At 48.5% G+C, this 25967-nt stretch overlaps 1 protein-coding gene across 24 annotated transcripts in view; it reads left to right on the top strand.

Annotated features, from left to right (window-relative positions):
- The window catches only part of LOC135905734 (inactive dipeptidyl peptidase 10-like), a 480802-nt gene that overhangs the window by 413207 nt on the left and 41628 nt on the right, over positions 1-25967 (top strand). For 11 of the 24 annotated variants that reach the window (XM_065436724.1, XM_065436735.1, XM_065436720.1 and 8 more), the window contains 4 exons: positions 4580-4694; positions 6053-6139; positions 9740-9838; positions 21875-21969. In XM_065436724.1, coding sequence (XP_065292796.1) covers positions 4580-4694; positions 6053-6139; positions 9740-9838; positions 21875-21969 — 396 coding nt within the window. The remainder of the gene's footprint in view (positions 1-4579; positions 4695-6052; positions 6140-9739; positions 9839-21874; positions 21970-25967) is intronic. The other 13 variants (XM_065436734.1, XM_065436742.1, XM_065436727.1 and 10 more) reach the window with 3 other exon arrangements.

Here is a 25967-nt window from a genome sequence, read left to right as displayed (position 1 = left end):
CTTTCTATAACGCTACCTAAAATACCTTACATTAACACGATTCTATAGAGGTTCTAAACTTGTTAAGTACGCTAAATTTTATATACCGACGGTGCCGAACAAATGGTCTGCAAGTAGTTATACACCATTTCCGGCTAGGTTATCTGCACGAAACAGTTTCTGTGTATACATCGCATTGGCCGTGCTGAAAACCCTCACTGCGAAATGTTGCAGCACATACAAGTGCTACATCTTTTAGTATGCTGCAAACACCATAAGCCAATACAGTGATTGGTATAGAAAATAATGAGGCTTGATCATAGGCATATGCTCTAGCCAAGCTGTCCGTCTCTTTGCCAACAAATACACTTTAAAAACGCGCATTTATTGGTCTAAGTGTGTTCTTGTAGGCCAATTTCAATGCCTATACAGATATTACGGTAGGTATAAGTGAATGCAACTTGCTGTCAGGGCAAGTTTTTTTCTTTCTTTTTAAAGCAGTGACATTGTATTTCTCTCTCTCTCTCTCCATCTTGTGACATTCTGCGTTTATGTCGTTTTGTGTCCTTCTTTTTTCCTATTCCTTCGTCATTGTATATACGACTTGTCTGAAATCTGTAACTTCTTAGATTAATTTTTTCGAACGTTTGCGATATATATATATATATATATATATATATATATATATATATATATATATATATATACATTGTTTTGCTTTTTCTTGTGAGAAGGAGTAGTCGGCACTGTTCCTTGACGCTGATATGATTTTATAAAAGCACGTCAAATATATACAATACAGCGAGCAGCACGAATTGGAACAAGTGTTTTTCGTCAACATCGATTTCGTCAAACTGACTCCCGGCGCGTTTCCTTTTTCTGAAAGGAAGGCTTCTCGAAAGGCGCATTGAATTTCAAATTAAATAGACGTCGTCAAGGCCCGTCTGCGTGAATTATGCAACGACTAGGACGCTTGCCACAAATCTGTCCTTCAAACCCGAAGTTCATCCACGTGGGTACACACACAAACACACACACACACGCACACGCGCACGCGCACTTGTGGCTTGTCACTTGTCACTTGTGGCTCGCAGGAAAAGCAACAAATATTTAAGTCAAAGTCAGAAACACACGCCCTGACTGGCTACCACTGTTGCCGACTAAGTTGCCCGCCGAATTTTTCTTTTATATTTAAAATTTTCTCTGGCTGCAGTGTGTATTTGAACGAATGTGTCCGCACGAGGCGCATCCTGGCCTCGCGTAGAGTGGCGACCCGTCTGAAATCCGTGCACGCATTCGAAATGACTGAAAACGTGCATAAGTGTTTGAACGAGGGATGAGTGTCAGGCTGAAGCCAACGTTGCAGCCAGGGGACGTGTTATCGTCGGGGCCTCTTGCCGAAACGTTGGCTGCTGCCTGACACATATCCCTCGTTCGACCACTGTGAATCACTTGAATCTTCACCTTCCTGCGAACCTCTGTCTTCTTTAAAAACAGACATTCATGATTGAAGCTGCGTGTTCGCCTGTATCAAACGTCGCCGACTAAACTGTCAAGAACAATCGCAGTTCCCTAGACACTCTCAGCTCGAAAGGAAGACGTCGCGCAGTAGTGTTATAACGAATACACGCGGCTTTGGTTTCCCGTTCCTGTCCGTCGCTGCCGCCTCACGTGAAAAAAAATGAAAAAGAAAGCTAATTGAATTGAAGCAATATATTTAATTTCTTCACGAAGCCGAGCTCGCTCCTCACCGGTTGACCCGGCGCGATTTCTCCTGGCTGATCTGAGCAGCAAAGCAAGGAAAGCACTTTCGCATTGCACATCGTCCGCTAAGCTTCGTGTGCTCCTTCGTCGTCTCGGTAACATCTTCCGCTATGACATCTGCAGTGTCTCTTGAAGGTCGCTGCCAGTCAAAGTAATCACCGAATCGGCTTAGCGCCGGACGAAGATTTCCTACGCGTTCCAACTAATGTCATACTTTCAAAATTCCCACTCCGTTCATTTTCTATCCCTCTAAAGCAAGCTAATTTCGCGCACGTCAGTGAAGTTCGGATGAGACTAAAGTGGCCACCTTCGAGTCGCCTCAGACTGCGAGCGAAACGCGGTCGCGCTGACTTCTCACGCTCCGTCGCGCGAGTGTGGACACCAGCCACACTGCGCCGTGCCGCTCCAGTTGTTCGGCGCAGTGTCGCGCGACCAGCGGCCGAAGTGGTTGCGCGCCCCCTTGCCAGCCGAACCGGGCCCGTTTCGCGGCCGGCTCCTCTCGGCGATCTTGTCTTGGCAATCTGCCAGAATGTTTCGCCAGCGTCCAAAGACCGTTAGACACGCTACGAGCACCGACTAAAGGATTCATCGCTGTCGTGCTTGTCTTTCTGCGCTTCGTGTTCCGGCCAGTGCATGAGGCCGCAGGGCGCTGACAGTGACGAAGTGTGCACGCAAGTCTGTCACGAGAACCGCGCACATTTATAGGGGGAGGGGAACCGATGCAACCGCGGACCTTCCCTTCGTGCGGTCTGGTCGCCGAGAAAGATGCGCCTCCCGCCGCCCCCGAGGAGCGAGCATTGGTTTCTCGTCGCCACTGCTCTGGTGGCTTAATGCTGTGCGCCGTACATCGTCTTTCCTTCTCTAACCTCCCCACAACCCATCCCATCACGCCATCTTTGGCATGTTCCGGCGCCCGCGTTCCTAGAGAGGATACACGAGACGCACCGTTCGCTCGAGCTGGGAAAATTAAGGCTGCAATGATTTATTTCCGTGCTGGCGGTTTCGGACAAGCTGTAAGAAGACGAGCGATTAGTTTAGTTTCTCTTTCTTCCTTTCTTTCTTTCTTTCTTCCTTTCCTTCTTTCTTTCTTTCTTTCTTTCTTTCTTTCTTTCTTTCTTTCTTTCTTTCTTTCTTTCTTTCTTTCTATGTCATCCGGTGAATTCCGAGTAACTGCAGCTTGTCGTAGTTGGTACTGAAGCACAAAAAAAGTCGCAGTTTTGCCCGAAAAGAGAAATATTGATAGCGATAGCAAAGTACTTGACAATTACAAGAAGTAGGGTTGTTAGTTTTATCTGTGGCATAAACTGCAGTAAACATTCGCTTACTAATTCAATTAACAACCATGGTGTCACGCGCCGCACAGACAAACGTGAACAGGTCTCACTAGCTGACCGCGAGCACACGCTGTCACAACGCTGGCGTGACGAAGAGCACCGGCTTCTGGGAGCGAACGCTGCGTGCTGCCGCTCGCTTCACCGCGTCTCCGAAACTTGGGTTACGTGACATCCAACACTAGGCGCGCGATCACGTTAACGCGCGCTCCCCCCACCGTCCTCACTATGCGTTTGTTCACGTGACCTCCAACATTGGGTGCGCGGGAAGACGGCGCACATGAAACCACCATCCTTCTTGGTTCACCCTCGCACCCACAGCCATAGCCTCCTCGATAACTGGAGCGTGTGCGATAACAGGAGCGCGTGCTGCGGCATAGCCCCCTCGAGGAGGCTATGCCGCAGCACATGGCGCGCGGGCCGCTCATTCTTATTACACTTGGGCTTCATACGTAACAACATGGCGGCAGCGGCGGCGAAAAGTCGCCTTGATGTCAACATAATGGCTATCGCAATAAATGTATGTCTAGCAGCAGCAATGGAGCAACGTGCGCAATTTAGCGCTGCGAGAAGTGAGATCCGCAATACTGTTTGCGCTTTGAGCAAGTGCCCCCGGGACAGCAACAGTGTAACGAATTTTTTTTTTCCTCTTCATGGATGGCTTCAGTGAAGTGTAGACGCCGTAACCAACAGGAATTCAAAATCTCTCCTTCTCTCCTAAACGGGAGGAGCAGCACAGGCTCTGAAGAGGACACATGGTTTGGGTAAAGTGCGGCGCTGAATTCCTCGAAACGTTTCGTGTCTGGCATGAAATGTTGTGGTACTCTGGTGATATTTTTCTTTGAACTATTTGGTGCGTGCCATGCTACACTGAGTGTCTTGGGATGCATAGAGCGAGAAGAATAACTGGATTCAGTGGGATCAATTTTTTTTTCTTAACTTTTCGTTATAGGTCAGTTGCTCCTAAACTCGCTTAGTACGTGACGCCGACAGCCAAAATGATGTTCTACATGCGCTCCCTTGGCTGTGAGCGGCACTGGCTAACACTCCTATGGCTATAATCTTGTACACATAAACAAATACACCACACTTTTAGGCAAAGTTACACCCTTTGGAGTGCCCCTTCTGCCACAAAACAATAATCGTCATCGCCAAAGGGTGTAACTTTGCCTAAGAGTGCAGAAAGTGGAAGGGAAGATGGCCACCGCGTTAGCTTGTTTGGTAAAGCACCGCACGCGTAACATGGAATATGTGGGCAAGGCTCCCAACTGCGACAAGTTATCTTTTCTTCCACTTTCGTTTCCAATTTCCCGAGTATTTCTACATTTTTAACTAAGCGTAACAGGTAATTTCCGCAACGCTTTCGCTGGCTTCATCGTCTGTTTTCGTCATATGGGGACGTATATTGAGCAGAGGCCTGCCTCTGTCCGCGTGGCTGCAGCGAAGTGCCCTAGACAGCGTCCGGTGAAGTGCCATGCGCTGACGTGCCGCTTTCTCTCGCGCAGGAGCTGGTGTCCTCGGCACCGGACAGTCGCAACTGGCGGGGCATCGGCATCGCGCTTCTGGTCATCGCTGGGGTTTGCGCCCTCATCGTCACCGCCGTCATTCTGCTCACTCCCGGTGACGACCTCGCTCAATTGCTCGCTTGCTTTCGCGCGCCATGTGTGTCGTGCCAACTGAAGCGTCACCTAATTCAGTGTTCAGCGTGGATTTTCTTGGCAAGGGAAGATACTAGCACGTAGCCTGCCAGGCTGACAGCCCTCTTCAAAGGGCCGCAAGAGAAAGAAAAAAAATTCTGTTTGAGAACCGCATAGAGGAGCCGCATAGAAAGGTTATTTATAAAGGGACGCAAAATGGGGATATTTTCTTACGTGGCCTATACATAGAACGTGGGCGTCGCAGATTGTATTATCGCCAGTGTCGTTGTATATCTTTTGATTGCCTCTGCTTCTTGTTGCTGAGAAACTCCTACCTAATTACCCGCGACTGAATGTGGCCCAAGATCGTTGAAGGTCGCTAGTCTCGAAATAAACTGAGAGAATGCGTTGCGTAAGAGATCGAGAACAAAAATTACTGTCTCAGCAGTTATATCCGGCCGCTAACGGCACATAGGCCCTGCGAAGAGTCGCATGCCACGGCTGCCGCTTTTGCACCAGCTACATTTACCAGCCTAAGTGATATGTAGGCGCGCTGGTTGCTACGCGTTGTCGTTCCTCGTTTGTTTTCTCACTTTCTGTTTTAGTTGCAGTCCCGAAGAATGGCCCCCAGAGGTTTCATTACTGTATTTCTTAACTTACCTCGACACCATTTGATCAGATATCTGATAAAATTCTCTAGCGTTCGCTGCCATCAAATCACCGCTTACCTTCCGCCTGGTATTGCAAACAGTACAAATCAGTGTAAACGGCGTCGGACTTGCGTGTCCTCTTGTGGGTGTGGGAAGAAGCCTATCGATCGAGTGTCATTGTTGTTTAAGAAAAGTTCGCTACGATGTGTCAGAGAACTATTTGAATTCATATGAAACGGACGACGATGGGCTAGCTTTTCCTCTGTATTGCCACTTGGCAGCAAATATGCGACCACAACTCAGAGGCAGAGTGGCAGTTTGCTAACAATGAGGCGTTTTTACTGCGCCATCGGTGGACAGATACTACTGCTCGAAGGACTGCATAAGATTACAGAGCTTTTAGGACGGGTGGCTGACTCATCGTATCACCATCCAGTTTTAGTTAGACCTAGTTATGTCACTACTACGCGTTGTCTTTCCAAATAAAAAAAAAGACCAACAGCATTTTGACTGAATCTCGGAACACTACACTCTACTGTTAACGTGTGACAGTAACGTAACGTGTACCTACGGTCTTCTCGCATGCACAGTGGTATAGTTTTCTTGGTTCTCTGATGTAACTGGAAAGACGACCATAGATAGCACGTAACTAATTTCCTTTGGCACTTTGCTGCACGGTTCTTCATTGCAGGGAACACAGCGAAGATCCTGTCTGCGAGGTCACGTAAGGCCTTAACAGTCAGAGACAGGCCTGTTGTTGGCCTTTCAGAGCTGGCAGGTATCATGCTTGTCGGAAATGGCGTCCTCCTTCATAAATATATATAAAAAAGAAAGGTATCTGAGTGCGTCATAGTCTGTGAAGTTTACCCAGAGTGTTTTATTCTCAGACCTATCCTCTGGTGCAGCTACTTAAGGGCCCCTGATGGCTAGAGACCGTTTATAAATGTGCGAATCTAACTTTCTAAAAATTAACAATTCCCTTAAATATGGTGGCCAGCACACTGTTAAAATAGTCATTAGTGGGCATTTGCTGCATTGTTCTTGCTTTTGTGTGTTAGACATTATGATATAGGCATCATGATAGCAACATGAACGCCCTAGCTGCGCATAATAATGAGCGTAGATTTTCCTTCGTAAGGGCTGCTTGTCACAGGACGGCCGCATTTTCTAATAACATGTGCAACATCAGGATTGGCTGGCGTCTGCTCTTACGAACGTTTTTGTGAGTGACGGTCCAGTATTTTACGGATTCGTCAGCTGTCATGTTTTGAGCAGTGGAAATTGCAGGAAATACTGATTCGCCCTTTTCTAGAGGCTTCATCAATGCCTGCAATGTTTAACACTTACTAGTCCCCCGATTGTTTTACTCGTAATTTTTGTTTGTTCATTACCAATAGGAAAGTATAGCCGCCGAGAGGCACTTCAGACTTAATTTTCTTAGAATGGGTAGACGTTCAGCGGCTCATGTCGCCAAACAAGCTGGAAGCACTCCCGTCTTTCAGGCCATATGTGACGGATTGCCAAGCTGTGTTTTTGACATTCACTTAATTGGCACGTTATGATGGCGCCAGTATGGCTGGACAATTTCGTCTTGTTCCCATCTACCTGAATACCTAAATTAGCAGTGTGTTTTGTTACGAGGTCATTACGCTCCCTGTCCGTTTGTCTCAACGTCTAGTGTTTGTTTTCGTTCAAAAACAATACACGCTCTTTATTGTGGAATTTTTCTTTACAAGCCAGCCTTTATTCACATTATGTAAAACTTGTTTTTGATTAGTAAACAGACAGGCTGCCGGGATACGAACAAAGCGTTGGTGCAGACAGTCACTCCGTCGAAACTGTGAATCAGTTATCGTAGCGCTCATTCAATGCAAAATTCAATAATTCCATAGTTATATGTTAACCTGCCACGTAAGAGGAACGGTCTCACACTTCCGGGTGCAATAAACATTTTTTCATAAACTGCAATATCGCAAAATAATTTTCCTATAGCTCCTCGTGGCGTAAGTCTTCGCAGTTCCTGAACTGGAATCAGAGTATTTTTATATGCAGTACAATATGTAGTGCAGTGCATTGTGTGTTTGTAAGAGAGATTGTAAGCTGAATTGTAGCGTCTGTTGGCTATCAACTGTCGTTTTATTGGTGAGCAGCGCCGCTGTGTCTTGGGCACCACCAGCTAAATAAAGCGGACTTAACAGTTTTGAAACGAACCTTTGACGCTTCCTGGCAAAAAAAAAAGGTAAATTTTCATGCATAATATTTTGTGCTCATTGACAATTGTCGCACTGCGCAACTTCCAATGTGTTGTGTTGGCGTGGTTTGAAGTGGTTATGCGCTCGCAAAGAAAACTAATTCGCGGTTGTCAAGAGAAGCAAAGGTAATGGCGTAGTCGTGGAAGCTGTATCTGTAAACAGCAAAAAACATAGGAGGATGCAGTACATAAAAGAAAACATCTCTAAGGAAGCAGCACGCGCAAATACTGTTGCTGCTCGCTAGCAGCGAGTCGCGTCGGCTTTCTTGAAATTCGGCGGACCTTTAAACCCGAAAAAAGAAAGGCTACGCAAGGAACTAAAACTTATGTTTTCAAATGTGCTCTAAGAACCTTGTTTTCACATAGTGGCATTAAAGTTAACCATTAGAAAGTGTAAGAGGAGGATTTGTCAGGTGGCTGCTAACAATACACAACATGTTGCTTACCGCTCACAAGGCTGCGATTTCATTAAGAAACTTGCTACATGTTAGCTGGGACACCTTTCCTATCAACCTATAAAACATGTCCAGGGGCCGTATAACGTAAAACTATTCCAATATGTTTTTATTCCAATATCCTGATGTCAAATTTGCGTAACCGCCGACGCAAGCATCGGGCGTTCATCCGCAGGGTTGTCTGAACAAACCAATCAAACGCTCCCCTCGTTCATAGGAGGCCACTTTTGTTTGCTTGAAAAACGAATAACATTGCCTGCACTGATCGGCTTGTCTTATCTAATTGGCTGGCAAAAGGCGAGGAGCATTCTCAAGTGGAGAGGGATTCGATAGGGCTGAGCCACTGCACTGAATATCGATAACCGGATGAAGAGGGTGGTGCCGGCGTCTGCGATTGGTCCGCTTTCTCTTACTTAGCGTGCGGTGGCTCATCGACATTCGCGGCGGCATGCAACGGAAGCTTAAGAATGACGCTAAAATGGATCCTCAGCAAAGAAGAGTTGGCAGAACTAGGGGGTAAACGTGCCGAAAGTTCTCGAAAACGTTACACGGCCACGCAAAAAGCTTTATTACACGCAAATAAACCCATGCTCTCCGGCAGGGGCGAGTAGCCAGTGTCTGATCGACCGGCGGCAGCCATCTTCTATTCCTTTCGGAACGGGGCAGCCTGCGGCTATTCAGAAGAAAATTCAGTTTTGTACGGCATATTAATGCATATTTAACGCGTACACGTCACTTTCACGCCGTAAGTTTCTGCGGTTTTGTGACGTCACGTGAGAGGCAGGTGAAGTGGGTGCAGCCCGAAAACTTTTGACCAATAGCCGAGGGCTAATGGCAAAGGGGCGTCGAATCAGAAATTACTATTTTTGTTTTGTTCGGTCGAATTATGCATAATCAATGTGTACACGCCACATCAGATGGGAAGCTATCGTGGTTTTCGTGACGTCGCGTGACAGACAGGTGAAGTGCATGGGGGTGGTCCAAAAAAGTTTTTGACCAATCGCGGTGGGCTGATTGCAGAATTGGAATAGAAAAGTTTGGAATAGTTTTACGTTATAGCGCCCCAGCGCTCTTAGTTTTCTAGAGAATGCATTAGCATTATACCGATAGTTATTCGTTCTGCTTCTGGGAGTTAATCTGTTCCCTAGTTAAATTCCAAACTTGGTGCTTAAATTACAAGCTCGTTCTATGGCAGGCTTGTAGCAGGGCTATCAAATGGTTGTGCTTGTAGTAAACTTTTACAAGCTATTCCATAAAATTGTATTACTTGCTTAGCCCAAACGCAATTTCTATTCTGAGAGGGCGCTGAGATAACAGTACGTGCATTTGGGGGTTTTACTGAAGCACTGGTGAGTCGTCCTAATAGGAATGTAACTGGCGGCACGAAATAATATTCGAAACAATTTTCATTAAAAAGGGTGAAACTGGCGCCCAGTGAAAGAAAGAAAAGGCGAAGTAGATTCTCGAAACGGGTACTGTTGACACGTAAAAATTTAAGAAGAGAGAAAGACAAAAAGCCTGCTGTCGTGAAACCACTTCCGGTATAGAACATAGACTGTAGCCGCCATTCTGAGTGGCGCATTTCTCCGGGGTTCGTTCGCTGGCAGCGAAGCTGCGCGTGCCTTCCCGTGTGACATGCAGTCGTCGTGAGTGCCTTTGGTGTTTCTTTCAGGAGACAAGGGACCCCGCGTGAAGCAGGCCAGGATATCGCTCGAAGAGGTGCTCCATGGCACGTTCAACCCGCGCAAATTCAACGGCTCCTGGGTCTCGGGTGAGTAGAGCTGCCTCGCGTCGAGGACCGAAAAGGTCGGAGCAAAGCAACGAAAAACTAAACGACGCGCCCCGCGGGCCCCGCCGTCCTCTCCGTGAGCGGTGTCCTCTCTTCGTGCCCGAGCAGCAGAAGAGAGCGCCAATCGCTCCGGCACCAGTTCGCGCAGATTGCCCGTACGTGACGCGCCAAGAGCGGCTCCGGCAGCCGCAGTAGTCTCCGCGTGCTTTCTTACGTGCGCTGCGAACGCGAGACTCGGCGTGCAATGCGTCCCTTTCTTCTCTACTGTGGGGAACACGGGGCGCTGGCACCGCGCTAGAAAGCCGCCTACCGAGCTTGCGCTGGAGCGAATGTGCTCGAAATGGCCCCTCGGCTGTGCCCTCCAAGATGATGATGATGACGATGACGACGACGACGACGACGACGACGACGACGACGACGACGACGACGATGATGATGATGCAGGAATAACTACATCCGCCGTGGTTGCTTAGTGGCTAAGGCGTTGCACTGCTAAGCACGAGGTCGCAGAAGAAAATTCCGGTCGCGGCGGCCGCATTTCTGTGGGGGTGAAATGCAAACCAACGCCCTCGTACACTGCATTGAGTGCACGTTAAGGAAGCCCGGGTGGGTGTGTCCCCTATACGGCGTACCTCATTATCAAATAGTGGTTTTAGCACGTAAAGCCCACTAAAAAGAAGAAACAAAGGAAAAGGGAAAAAAAAAAGAAGACGCCCGCCGCGATGTCAAAGTAGGTTGAAAGACGAAAATTGTCGTCCGCCTGAGTGTGTGGCCCGAAGTTACAAAGGAAAGCCATACGGGTTTCGCAGAATGAAAGCGTCACAGTTGAAGAATTCTTCCTGGTGATCCGGGTACATTGCGAATCGCATTTGATTGCGCAAGCGAGGATTTACGAGTTCTCAACGTGGGAAAAATTATTGTTCAGCCGCACACGAAGCTTTCTCAAGTTTTGTCAGAGAAACAAAGCAAAAGCGGTATTTTAATACAGCAAGAAGAAAAGAAATATTTGTGCGTTAAGGTCGACTAGCAGCTAGTGCACAGGGACCTTGTCGCTACAGCACATGCTAAGGTGAAAATCTCGTTAAATAATCACCCTGTGTGCCAGCGCAGCAAGTTCTCTGTTTTTCCCGCGTAGATGTTAGGCTTAATCAGAACGTATTAGGCCATTCAGCCAGAAGAGGTTGAATACTTGGCAATTTCTATAACGTCTCGAGATTGCATTCTTGTCCTGTCGTGACTATACGAGAGACGACGTCTTGCATCACCTGGCGGTTACCATTAAAGCACTCAGCTCGCCCCGAGTTGCCAAGAGAACAGAGATCTTATCAGTGTCGGAAAAGCAGAACCGTATGCAAATTGCTCACTTTAAGAGCGCCCTAGATTTCGTATCGACTAACTTGCGTCCTCGCACTTGAGTTCCTGAAACTCCCCTGCTAAACGCTCCTCCGCACTTCCTCCCGATGTCCTACAGTGAAGCCCTCGTGGAAAACGCGGCGCTGTTATTCACCGCAGCTCACTGCCGCGGTGCAGGAGCTGAGCGGTTATAGATTTTGTGTCGGCAATGTGGCGTTCTCGAGAAAGTCGCTGTTCGTTGTTCCCATACCTTCCTTCTTGCCTGTCAGAAGTGGTGCGTCATTTTTCACAAACACGACGAAAATAATAATGAAAAAAAAATGAAGCACTTTTATATATATATATATATATATATATATATATATATATATATATATATATATATATATATATATATATATATATATATATATATATATATATATATACTAGTTTCATACTTTTTTTCTTCTTTTCTTTTCGTTCTAGTACACTTCGTAGCGTAAAACAGCCAGGCGTAGATAAGAGAACGCGAACCTGTGCTCAGTGAAATATTTATGGCCAGCGTTCCTTGGTTCTTTCTTGAGCCCACCAAAGTGTTTCAGTATTGTTCTGTTTGTTTCTCGTCTGCTTGCGGCGAGAACTTGTTGCCTTGGTGCTTTTTTTCTGAAGCGGTGGTGACAATGCCTGTGGAGGACAGCAAAAAGAAAAGTGTACGCCTTTCTTTCTTTGTTTCTTTCTTTGTTATTTTTTGTGTTCAAGTAAAAAAGCGCGGCTATCGCGCCTCTCAGCTGTGCACACTTATAGATACTATTCGTAAGGTAGTTGAGCGCCGCGGTAGCCAGTGTCTGTGGCGTTGCGCTATAGAGCTCGAGGTCGCGGATTCGATCCCATCCGCGGTGGCGGAATTCAAATTTGTCGAAATGCAAACAAGTTCGCGTACTTACATTTAGGCGCACGTTAAGAAACCCCAGGTGGTCAACATTAATCCAGAGTCCCCCCACTACGGCGTGCCTCATAATCAGATCGTAGTTTCTGGCACGTAAAACCACAGATGTTAATTTTCCATTCTTAACGCGTAAGTTACTGCGCACACTGTGACGATGTTACGAAGGCATTTAATTATAAAATCGTTACACACAAAAAACAAGATGAGGCAGTTTTTTTTTGTTATAAGGTGCTATCAACATATTTATTTATTTGTTCGTTCATTTATCTATTTAGTCAGCCACACCACTGTGCAGAAATGGTAGGAACACAGAAGACACCATTCGACCTGCCATGAACGCATGCCCTCTTATTTCATAGAATTCCAGGCCCCCGATGTTTCGAGTCGTTCCCGGCAGCGAGAATACTCGCCGAGTTTCGCGCTCGGAGGCGACGCCGCGCAGTTTGCCAGACACCAGCACGAGCGTATATTTCACTGCAGAGTGCATTCTCCTATAAGCCTCGCCGGCGCTTCTCGCGGCGCCGCGAGCAATAACGGCTCGCATTCAGAGGCACACGACAAACTGTTGGCGCAGGCGCTTACCGCAAAGCATTTCGAAGCGCGCGCTGGAAACGCGCGCAGCCAAGTGCGGCCGCCGCGAGTGGCCCCGCGTGACGCCTGCTTGAGCGAGGCTGTGCGTTTGTCGGAGTCGTCACTGCGGGGCTGTAATGAAATACGACGAGAGAGATAAAAGTATGTAACGATTCCGAAGCCGGCCTTGTCGTCCTGTTTAGTCCCGCAGATACGACGTCAGCCGAGCGCGCTCTGACCCGTCACATGCAAAGATTGTATATATATGTCGCACAAGGCACGCATGCTTTCGGTGATTTTGGCGGCGTTGTAGACGGAAGAGCCCGCCACAGCTATTCCGTGTCGCTCTGAATGTACTTTTGTTTTCACTCTCCTCCGTTCCGATGAGCTATTCTTATCTGAGCTACACCGCTGTCGCGAAAAGGCCCGCAGAATCTTTTATTATCCGACACGAGCACGCTGGCGTTTCATAAAATCCGTAATCTCGAATGAAGAATGAAAATCGTTACACACAAAAAACAAGATGAGGCAGTTTTTTTTTGTTATAAGGTGCTATCAACATATTTATTTATTTGTTCGTTCATTTATCTATTTAGTCAGCCACACCACTGTGCAGAAATGGTAGGAACACAGAAGACACCATTCGACCTGCCATGAACGCATGCCCTCTTATTTCATAGAATTCCAGGCCCCCGATGTTTCGAGTCGTTCCCGGCAGCGAGAATACTCGCCGAGTTTCGCGCTCGGAGGCGACGCCGCGCAGTTTGCCAGACACCAGCACGAGCGTATATTTCACTGCAGAGTGCATTCTCCTATAAGCCTCGCCGGCGCTTCTCGCGGCGCCGCGAGCAATAACGGCTCGCATTCAGAGGCACACGACAAACTGTTGGCGCAGGCGCTTACCGCAAAGCATTTCGAAGCGCGCGCTGGAAACGCGCGCAGCCAAGTGCGGCCGCCGCGAGTGGCCCCGCGTGACGCCTGCTTGAGCGAGGCTGTGCGTTTGTCGGAGTCGTCACTGCGGGGCTGTAATGAAATACGACGAGAGAGATAAAAGTATGTAACGATTCCGAAGCCGGCCTTGTCGTCCTGTTTAGTCCCGCAGATACGACGTCAGCCGAGCGCGCTCTGACCCGTCACATGCAAAGATTGTATATATATGTCGCACAAGGCACGCATGCTTTCGGTGATTTTGGCGGCGTTGTAGACGGAAGAGCCCGCCACAGCTATTCCGTGTCGCTCTGAATGTACTTTTGTTTTCACTCTCCTCCGTTCCGATGAGCTATTCTTATCTGAGCTACACCGCTGTCGCGAAAAGGCCCGCAGAATCTTTTATTATCCGACACGAGCACGCTGGCGTTTCATAAAATCCGTAATCTCGAATGCATTGAGCGAACATTATTCGCACTCGCTCGCTTGTGGATGAGAAATAAACATACGTACGAGCTCCTAGATTGGGCGAAGTAAGCATGTAGTAGATCCACAGTTGTTCGGCGTCCTTTCATTGCGTATATTTTATTCGTGATTACTTTTTATGGCCTTTTGCACTCTCATCGGAGATACTGTTTACGGCGCGCCAATACTTTTCAAAGTCTCTCGAAGCAATAAGAGTCGGAGAATTTCATTAGCATATCTTCGTGCAAAGCTTAATTTACGCCGGTGGACGGTGCAGTATAGACGAGGACTCGATGAGAGCGCGATAAGAGGAGGCGTAACCTTCTTTTTTTCTTTTTCTTCTTTTTTTTTCCTCCAGGGATCTGCTGCTTCGGCATCGTATTCCTTTCTGTCTTCGCCTTCCTGCAGGCGCAATGCGATATATTGGCCGCTTTTGTTGTTTCGGCGCGGGCTCTGGCGAGCACAATCGGAAGCTTCGAGCTCGTCGGCCGTCTGTCGCCTCGTTTTGTTTATCTTCTCTCGCTACTAGCGATACGCTAAATGGAAATGAAAGGGTGTCTTTAAGAAAGACAAAATCAGGAAAACAGACCAAGCACACAGAAACAGCGCGCGCGCCGCACTGTATGCGCTGGGGAGCTCGCGATAATCTTTCATTTCGTTCGAGCTTTCAATCCCCTTTGTCTCGACCGTTTCATTTTCTCTCATCTCACTCAATATCGCGCGCAAGCGCGCGCTCTTTCAGTTGTATTTCCTTCCTTCTTGGCGTTCTTTTATATTTGTCCCTCCCATCGCCAGGCGCGATGCGTAAATGAAGAGTTGCGAGGTCAAAAGGGTGCTGAGGAGGCTTTACGACGGGTGCTCGTTATATACTTTCCCTTGCACCCCCCCACCCACCCCTCCAGTGAGGAAGTTTTATCCAATTCCGAGGCGACCCTTCTTCCTCAGGCGCGCCGTAATTGCTACTTACGCGGGAAGAAGTTGCGCGTGTGACTAGGCCGGTGCAAGGAGCGCGCGGCTTTCCGCCATGCGGCGAAGCGCGCTCCCGACGAGCTGCAGGGAGTGATGTCCAAATTGCTTTCCCAAACTGCGGCACGCACAAAAGTAGGCCTTCCCTTCCCTTCAGGCTCGTTTTTTCATACACTCTCGAAAGCCACCTCGAAATGGCCGCCAATTAACGTCTGGTTGTGAAGGTTTCCCTTGGTTTCTTTTTCTTTTCTTTCTTTAATACGTGTACATACACGAAACACTTGTTTTCATTTACATTTTCTGTTCTCAAAGCTGAATCTCTTTTTTTTTTGACGTCGAAGAAAGGTACATAAATTTAGATAAAACAAAATCAAAGACTTCACTTAGTCGGAGTTACTGATACACGGTAGGGCATTAAGCTATCTCTAGCTTGTTATGCCGGGACTAGCTACTAATTGCCCCCTTTGTGACTTTGTTGGTTGCTTTTTTAGTGAACGATTAAAGATAGACGTCGTTGTCCGTACACCCATCCGGCTAAGCTAAAAGAAGCCGGGGTCGCTATGTGCGCCGTTATACCTGCGCCCCCGCCATCGCTTCAGTGTAAAGTGATTGTAACGCAATCACTTCATATTAAAATAGGCAGAGAAAGGTTGCAGGCTAAAAGGTAGGAGTGGGAAGCTTTAAAAACGTTTCGGCTGCTTCATCGGCGCCTTGTTAAGCTGAACGAAAGAGGGTCCAAGCATCCGAGTGGTCAAAATTCCGCCATCACTACGGCGTCCGTAATGACCCACTGTGCAGCTACGGTACGTTAAACTCCACAATTTAATTTAATTAGCGGAAATGAAGTGCATTTCTTTAGAATAAGCAATCCGGGTGGTGACCATATTGACTCGGATCCTATGACAATGGCGTCTCACTGCACACGACGATTGTAAAGAAGGGGCCTCGTGCTGACCTGCACGCGCTTTTTTTCTAAAGGGTTTTATTTGACCAGACAAGGTGTCACCAGACTATGGGTTTCGTCTTGCGTACAATTGTTGCTATGTGCAGACTAGACTATAGACTACATCGTAGAAGCTTACGGTTGCAGGCACCTCTACGGTTACACGTGAGTCTCAACCACGTGCTCCAACGAAGCAACTAGTCCTCTCGAAACTTTACTTTGAAAGCATGGCTAGGTAAATAATTCCATTAACTTTTACACACGTCACTGAAGTTTTTTGACATCGATTCTATAGGCCGCTTTCAACTGCATCGAATCGCCGCCTCTTTATTTCCGTTGTATTTACCTTACTTTGAGAACGGCATGAAAGCGAGATGGTGCCGCATCACCGCCGGTGCTGTATCGGGTATAATGAGGCTCTTAGCCGTCACTCTTTCGAATACGCAATCCGGGTGGGGACCCTATTGACTCGGATCCTATGACAACGGCGTCTCACTGCACTCGACGATTGCTACGAAGGGACCTCGTGCTGACCCGTGGTCCTCTTTTCTGCAAAACAGTACAGTGGGGGTCGGCAGAAGGATCCTCTCCGGTTGCTGCGCTGACCCGCAGCTTCTGCATCATACACGTGACGGCAGCCCGACGCATGCCGCGCTGCTCGGTGCTGTTGGTGGGCCACGGGCACCCGACGGCTATTTTCGGTTTCACCGACAGACAGAAAGCAGGCGCTGTACGGCTGTATAGGCCGCCGCCGCCGCACCAGCGCGAAGAAAAAGCAGTAGTAAGGGCACGTGGGAATAATTTATGGGCCGACAGAGGGGTGTGCACCTGCATGGGAGGTAGCCAGGTTAATCTTCGCGGAGGGCAGGTGCAAAGGCGCCCGGCGACGAAGATACAGGCCGCTTGTGACAGCAGTGGTAGTAGTGGCGCGGCCAGCCCGTTTATCACGTGGTAAGCGCGTGCCGAGTTGACAGTGCATGGCAGCGGCCCCTCAAGAACCCGCGATATTTTGCGCAGACTTTACCTCCTTGCTGCGTGGCCGCGTTGCGCCTGCGGATGAAAGAACGCTCGGAGATTCGAGTTGGTACCGTTAGGAAGTATATAAAATCCGTACGCCAGGGGGTTTCGGCCGTATTTCTTTAGACGCCTCGCTGAGAAGACTGCATGTGCGCGCCATTGGCCACATTTTGCGCGGAACAGCTGCGCTTGAGCTCCGAGTACCGCGCTCCAAGGACAAGCCACGACGACATCTCAGGAATCGAGACACAACAACGCTGCTGCAGTCGTCAGAGAAAAGAGGGCCGGGACTCTAAAAGCCGAAATAGTATCGCTATTTCTATTTCGTGTCGATCACACGTCGCATCTTGTGCCAACATGCAAAGAGAGAGAGAGAGAGAACTGCGAATATCATGTATTTTCGAAATCTTATTGAAGCTATAGCATGGAATGCAAGATCAGAAACTAGCTTTATCTGCTCATCAGAGAACGCGTTTATTTTATTCCAAAGTACGTGCTAAGTCACAGCCAAAAATGCGTATGCGCGGTATCTCTGCCAAGTACTTAGAAAATTTCAGCACAGTCCTATTGACTTTCTACCCAAAATTTGGCACTTTTCTTGTACAGGCGGTATATGGTGTCTCCTCATGTAGCATTAAGTCATAGTCTTCTACTGTCCGTGAGGACGTTCAACCCTTAAACTTGACGGAACCTTTGAACCCACGAGATCACCGACGATGGATGTACGATGATTGTTAGCTGACCACCGGCTTCTCCGATGACAACAGGATCAAGAAAAAAACATACCTGTGATGGAACGACTGATATTGTCGTGAACTAATCGTAACGAATCGATGCATAGACTGTAATCGCACAGCTGTGTCAGTGTTGGTCACATCTAAGTAATCTGCCATTAGTAAGTCATAGAACTTGCTCAATAAACTCTACAAGGCTCTATCTATGACTAATGTCAATGTAATGACTATGACAATGTTTTAGTCGACAAATGTCGACTAAAACGCGCGTTCTTGGCGAAGAATTCTCACTTAAAGGGACCCTGAAACGATTTTGGCGATTTTCTACAAACGTACTGAGTCGTTAGAGTAGGTTCTTCTGATCATTAATTGATGCATCTAAGTGCTCTGCGTAAAGTGTGTAATTTATTATAAGGTTTTAAAGATACACATCGCTGCCGATCGCAGCGCACTGCTCGGCGGAATTTTAAGCCGCCCCTACCCATATGATGCAAATAACCCATATTACGTCACATGGGTGAGCTATCTGATTGGCTGACCAGGGCGCGTGGTTGATAATTTTTCCAACTTTATGGTGAACAAATGATGCTCGTAATAATTGGAATGTTAGTTACTTTGTTTTTGTAAAAAGAAAATAACTTAAAGAGAATACACAAGAATAGTTTTTTAGTACACTTCAGCACTTCCGGCACACAGCAAGTGTCGTCTGCTTGTGTTACAACGTACTCCATTTTGACGAGAGCTCCGCGGTCAGAGTCGGTCTCAGTCTTTTCGCGAGCACTATGATTCGACTTTGTTGCCTTGTGGACTGCAAACCTAGCGACCTGCGAACCGCGAGTCCAGTATTAGGGCAAACGCAAGCGCAAGGGGACAGGGTCTGGCCGCTTGACTATGCCGGGATGAGCCACGACATGAGCAGAAGGGCAAATGTGAACGGTCTGCACGGTGCAGCCACCTGGTGGCACAGAGCTCAACCATACACAGTAGCAGCAACGAAGTGTATTCTTTGCTGCTGGTGTGTATTTTTCGCAGGAGTGTAATCATCAACACGTTGATTTATAAATGTTTAAAATGCTTTACACTTGGTTAGAGCAATATTTGCGCTTTGTTTGACTGGTTAAGCGCTGCGCCAGCAAGTGTCTGGACCGTGCAGACCGATGAGGCTGCTCACGTACGTCTACGCTAAACTTCCTTCATCAGCTTGAGTTTATGCCTCCAGTCATTTGCCGAAATGACCAGCTTGCCTGTTTTTAGCGGAGTACCGGACACGTTCGGCGCTACGACAGAATGCTCGCAACCACGGAGGAAGGAAACTATATAAGGAGAGGCCCTACCCCCTCCGCGCGCTAGGAGAAAAGTGTGGCGGACATGACGTAGTAGGTTCTCATTTTTTTGCTGCTTTTTTTTTCGTATGGCCACGCCTTTTGGGCCACAATGGCGGCGTTGTTATGGTTTTGAGCGCGCACACGTGTTGCTCTGGTAGGGTTTCGTGCCGTGGCAAAGGCGCTGTGTGGGCGGGTTTGCGGTAGTCACCGTGTCTTGTTGCGCTGTGTTACCTACACCGTGCTCTGCCGGATGTTGCGCGAGTGCGAGCGCTCCGCGCGCGAAACCACGCGCAGCGCGGCGTGGTTTCGCGAAAGATGTAAACAAGAGAGGAGGGTGGCACAAAAGGCGGAGCATCGCCATGAGCAGCGCCAACTTCCGGCTTCACTTTTGCTTCACAAAGAGTGACGTCAGGGCCTCTCCTTAGTTTCCTTCCTCCGTGCTCGCAACGCACGCTGCTTCGATACCTCTCGGTCGACGGCCAAGCGTCTAGCGAAGAGGTCTCGCGCGGGAGGGGGCGTGCTCCTAAACAACCGGAAGTGAGCGATGTGACGTCGCATCGTGACGCTGAACCAGTGAAGGCGGAGCTTAGCGCCGCTCGCTCGGCGAGCGAGTTGAGGAGGAAAAGCATAGCTAGGGAAGAGGGTAACTTCTAATCGCTTGCAGCTCCATTATTACGTAACGCTTCACTTAAATTGTGGTGCGAATGTTCTACTTAAGCTGTACCCTACGCGCCTACAAAATTTGTCCGAACCGTTTCAGGGGCCCTTTAATTTGCAAAGACCTTGTCGCGAAAATTAAGGAGACCGCAATAAACCATTATTATTTCGTCTTCCAAGTAAAACTGTTTCCCTAAAATATTTGATATTAAATTACTCAGTTTTGACAAGTTCGTAGCACTATACTACATAATAATTTGCCCTAGTTTAATTTCTTCTCATTAAAACTTTTCTACGCTGTTGTTGTGTCAGCAGCCTGTTCAGGATAAACAAAAGGTTGTGCCACAATAACTTGCTGTTGAGCTGGATGGTAACACATCTTGGATAATTAGAAGAGCGCGAATAGGCACACTAGCGACCACGCAGACATGCTGCATAGACGTGGGGTGGACGTATACTAGTGCGTCTGCGTGCGCAGGTGTGTGCGTGGTTGCGAGTGTGCCTATGTGCGCTCATTTTTTTTTTAATCTAAAGAAAGGTTTCTACCTCGACGTGTTAAAACTGAGGCGAAACTACAGGCGACAGCGATTCTCGGCAATGTTTGCATACCTCGAGCGAAACCCATTGCCGATTTTGCGAGCTGAATGAAATTTGAATTTCACTCCCAGAACGAGGGCTTGTGCTCATGGTAACGTGAAAGCTCGCTCGGTCATATTCCGGCTGGCTTCTCCCTTTACGTCCATGCTGGTCTCTTTTCCTCGCCAGTGCAATCTCTCAAGCTCAATAAAGCCTCTCTAAAGAAGCCAGATTTCCAGAGGGGATGACATAAAAAAAGAAACATGAAATAGAGGCTTGCGAAATGATTATCTTTCTTCTTCTTCTCGCGCTCTTTTTCTCAGTAATGAGAGTTTTTCTGTTATATTTGAAAGAAATGAATAGCTAGAAAGTTTCTCCGCGGAAACTCATCTGCGACAACGCAGTAGCAGAAGCCGAGGAATGTTCGAGTTGGAATGAATATTTCTGTATTCTCGTATACCCGCATTATCTGGGAAATAATTCTGTATCGGCTCGCTATATCCTACAAAATGCGTAATTCTGCGTTGTATCCACCGCTGGCTATAGTATATTTGCGTTCTTTGAGCCGGTATAGCCAACCGAGGGAACCGTATTGAAGCAGGCAATTATTCTTTCACTGCTTTGCCAGAGAGTCGAAGCGGCTAAGGTGATGTGAGGTGCATTACCTGAATCAACATTTTTCATTTGACGTTGTGACTTTACCTGGAAAGTCCGACCTACTTTTTCTTTAAAAAGAAAGCAACCACTGAATGTATGCCTGGCACTTTCATTGTGCGTTTGTTCTGGCTGCAAGTCTCACTTGAATTTAAAATTAAGTTCTGGGGCTCTATATACGTGCCAAAACCACGATATGATCATGAGGCACGCCGTAGTGGGCGACTGCGGATTAATTTCGACCACTTGGGGTTCTTTAACGTGCACCCAATGCATGGTACACGGGCGTTTTTTGCATTTCTCCCCATCTATATGCGGTCGCCGCGGCCGGGATTCGATACCGCGCCCTCGGGCTTAGCAGCGCAACGCCATAGCCACCACACCACCACGGAGGGTATTCTCTTGAGTGGCTCCGAGTTCTGCCAAAAGGGCCTCGTGTGGCGATTCTGCAGCCTCCGTTTGCCACATGCAGTGTGCTCGTGTGACGTGCAGCACAAAGGTCGGAAGGTACGCTTGCTACTGTGGCATCACTGTCCTCTGTATTTTTCTGTCTCTAATAATTCTTTTTAAAACTTTTTTCGGTCGAGTACGCTTGTTTGACGTTTAGCTGAAATTGTTCACGTGGGGGCGGAGGTGACGAAAACTCCTACACTCGAGACCACAGTGTAGCGAGGCACGATTTAACGGACCCTAATGGCGTTGTGCGTTCAGGCGCGAGCCCACGTGTACGGTTCCGCATGCACTCACTGCGCGCCCTTATTTCAGCTATTCCGCGATATACAATTGACACGATGTCATTGCTATATGTACTCCCTCGCAGCGAGAATTGCGTTCTTTCCTTCAACTACGTACTCTTTGTCTGTGACTCTCTGCGACGGATTGCTTCTGTTTCTTTTCGTACAGACACCGACTTCGTGTACCGGGACGCAGACGGCGCGCTGGTGCTGTACAACGCTCAGAGCAGGGAGAAGAGGACGCTGCTGCACAACACTACATTCGTGAGCGCCGATTCCTTGGTCCCACATTCACGGTGACGCTGCTACGCGAAGAGCGTTGCTCTGAGAGTCATGCGCTTAGTAGAGTAGGTAACTCTCGCGTTATGGCTTGAGTTACAATGAAGCAGCAATGAAGAGCTTCACTTCGCCATCTGTATGCGGGAAATCGTCATAAGCGGCTGGAAAAACTGAACAGAAAAACCGTATTAGCTCCGACTGCTTCAAAATTTCAATAGTGATTGAACTCCGGTGAAGTTTAAGAGATCCTCTATTCTCTGCCCAGGCCCCAACGTCATCTGGCCCGATGGTGTCAGGCAAGAGGAAGGATCCAGTGATAGCCGATTTAGCAAGCACATTTTTATTCACTAAAATGAATCACACAGTCAATCAAAGTATTGTACATACACGCGCACATGTGTATCTTTGCATTTCTTAAAAAAATATAACGGAGTGCGTCGGCAAAACGGTCGAGAGTATACGCGCGTGCGCGCTATTAACTCCGCCCATGGAATGGTCCTCGGCTATAGGATGTTCCACTAAGTGGAATATCCGCCTGCGCTTATGGCGCTTTATCTGTTCTTGTCTTTTCACTTATTTTTTTAGGGACGCCTACGCAGATCATTACTAAAAGCCACGTGGTGCGCTTAAGCACATGCAAGTCGAGACACGCCTACGGATGAGGCTGGTCTCTCGTTCCGTGCGAATGCATTTGGTAGATCTTGGCGTCATGACACAGACTGACGACTATTAGGGTCAGATGTGAATACTGTTGAAAATATGGGGTATAATGAAACTTAACCAGTCAGGAACGCGAGTTGTGTCAAACTGTGGGCTAAGATTGAAGAACAGTGGGAAGCTCTTTAAGTAGACCCCGTTCTTGTATCAGCGCTCTACGACTCGCTTGCTGAGGTTGTACAGGCTGCCAGAGGTTCATTTGCTATCGTATTATCGTACAAATCCACAGTAGGAAGTATTGTCTCTTGTTTTTCACTTAATTAAACAGCAGCATAAAAAAGTTGCGTTTGCGATGACGGCAACGGGTCTGCATCAATAGGATATCGCGGCTTGAGAAGAGTATAGAAAAAAATCGAAATCTTCAATATTTTCAAGTCCGCAGATCAAGTGCGATGCCTTAATACTTCCATATTTTTATTCTCCGCGGGAAAAAAAAACCTGAAGAATGTTAAAAAGAAAACTACATGAAGGCAGCCGCATTTGTGGGCACGTCTCGACTTTGCCGGTGCTCAAACGCTCCATATGGTTTTAAGCCGTGATATGTCCACTCCCCGAAGGAGGGGACCAGATCGAAGGCCATTTACAAATAATGGGCAGACACCATACTTTGCATAGCTTTGCATCTTTAGCTCCAAAAGACGGTCATGGTCTACTTTATCGAAGGCCTTCTAGAGATGGAAGTAAATAGTCTCTACTTGTCAGCAAGACGAAACCAAAGGTGCACTGTGGATCAGGTAAGAACACCGATTCATCTCAACAGCTTCCGCCTAGCGGGACGGCCTAGACGAGGACACATGCAGTGGGCCGAGCTTTGCGCGCACGCGCGTACGCTCGACTATTTGGGCGATGTGCTCCCTCATACGGCGCTGATTGGTTCTCCGGTCGAAGCTCGCGTGACATTACTGAAAAAATGCAAGGGCGTACGTAGTGTAAGTTTGCAGCAATGGCTCGAATCACGTGGCCAGATCCCACGCTAACTAAAAGAACAAGCCGCCAGAATTACGCGGGTCCAGTTTCACTCGAATGTCGCAACGCGAACGTTTTCATTTTACTGAGTCACGCGAATCTATAGATAGAAAGACTCTGTTTATCATAAAGGGGAAACTCGAATGGAAAAGCTATGGACTGGCAAGGCTGGCGTAGGCTTGAAACTACAAAAACTGGAATCTTTTCCCCATGTTTTACGAATGGCTGCAGATTTCAGAAGCATTCTTATTTACGGCTGGCCACGTTGTGCTATACGATCGTTAAACCGAAGAAATTGTAATCAGTAGTAAAAAGGAAGATGTAGAATGTAAGAAACAGAAAAAGAAAAATCGAACCGCTCATTTTGCGACACCGAACAATAGTGATCGTGCTCACCTGTCTGCTTTTCTGTCGTCACTCAAACTGGGCGCGCGACGAAACGCGAGCCTCCGATACGCGACCTGCTTCCGGAGCACACTTGTGTTTTTGGGCCTCAGGCATCTAGATGTGATTCAGGTTTGGAGAACAGAAAAGAAAGTCATATCGACGCTCGGCGGGGAAGGCTGGTCCTGCAGGTCTGTGAAAATGAGACGTAAAAGCGCCGCGTCGTAGGCTGATTGAGGCACTACCTTCAGGATGGCGCAACACGGGAAGCACACGAGGCACGCGGCAGGAGCACTCTCCGGACAGCAGTACATGTTTTTCTTATGCGCCGTCGTTTAGGTGATTGATTCTTCAGGGAGAACGGATGTGCTTTGAAGCACGCGTATAAACACTAATCGGAACAGGAGAGAGAGAGAGAGAGAGAGACAACTTCATGTAGTCGTCTGCAGAACGACACCACGACTAAATGGCGCCGTGACGCGGGCCCTGACGTCTTCTCAGCGGGTGGTCTCTACTCAACTCCAGCGCGTGTTACTCCCGCGGTTGGTCGCCCTGGGGGGCAACGTTCCGTCGGTTTCGCTCGGCCTTTGTCTTTCAAGAGCCGCCGAGACCTGCTGGACGGCCCAGGTTTGGCTTTCGTGGTCGTAGCATTCCGCCGCAGCCGCGAGTCGCGGAGGAATCGCTGTACTTGTCGAAGCCTCATTGGGAAACTTGGTGCAATCCCATAGGATGTGCGTCAGGGTGGCCCTCTCCCGCTGGCACACGCGGCACACATCACTCACATATAATTTAGGGTATAGATGAGTCATTAATACTGGGGTGGGTAAAGAACCAGTTTGTAATTGTCTGAACAGCACCGCCTCCGCTCGGCTCAGCCCCGGGTGCGGGGGTGGGAAAGTCCTTCGAGCCAGGCGGTGGAACTGGGTAAGTTCGTTGAACGTCGTCATGCGGTCCTTGGCACTACACCACGTTGGACGGTCGGTTGCAGCGGCGCGGTTGGTTAGCGCTCGCGCCACTGCGTGCGCCGTCTCGTTGTGGTTATCGTGCTTCTCGGACGCATCGTTGCCCGCGTGCGCCGGGAACCACTTGATTCTAACACACCGATTCTGTCGTTGCAGGTCAGCCGAGCACAGAACGCGCACAGCCTCACCACACACTTTGCCCTTTGCATAATTCCGCACTGCACTTCGGGAATCGCACAACACCGTCTGGCACCCGGGGTCGGCAATGGCCAGGGCAATGGCCACCTCCTCCGCCTGACACGCCTCGCGGACCCGTAAGCTCGCCGCTGCCCTCGTCGCGCCGGACGAAGCCTTGATGACGGTAGCTACGAACGCCGCGCAGTCTCCCTGGTATTCTGCCGCATCTACGAACCTTGCGTGCTCGTCCTTGGCGTGAAAGTCGATGAGGGCCTTGGCCCTCGCCGCTCTTCTCTCCTTGTTGTACTCCGGGTTCATGTTTCTCGGGATGAGGTCCACCCGAATCCGGCGCCGGGTTCCGTCCGGGACAAAAACGTCGCTACTCGCCGCTTTCGCTCCGGGCGTGAAGCCCAAGTATTGAAGTATGCGCCTGCCGGCTTCGGTCATAGAGAGCCGCTCCAGCTGGGCGGTCCGTTGCGCTTCCGCAATTTCGTCGAGGGTATTGTGTACCCCCAGGCTCAGGAGCTTGTTGGTGCTCGTACACTCGAATAGTCCGAGCGCCGCCTTGTAAGCTCGGCGTATCAGGGCGTCGATTTTATTCCTTTCGCATTGCATCCAGTTGTGGAAGGCTGCAACGTAGGTGACGTGGCTGATTACGAAGGAGTGCACAAGCCGAGTCAAGCTTTCCTCCTTCATCCCGGCCTTGCGGTTGGCGACCCGTCTGATGAGACGTATTGCGTTGGTAATCTTGGCTGTAAGGCGGGAAATAGTCTCGCC

Source organism: Dermacentor albipictus, chromosome 1, assembly GCF_038994185.2.
Source record: "Dermacentor albipictus isolate Rhodes 1998 colony chromosome 1, USDA_Dalb.pri_finalv2, whole genome shotgun sequence".
Lineage (NCBI taxonomy): Eukaryota > Metazoa > Arthropoda > Arachnida > Ixodida > Ixodidae > Dermacentor > Dermacentor albipictus.
Note: the sequence above shows the minus strand (reverse complement) of the source record. Positions and strands in the feature narration are given on the sequence as shown.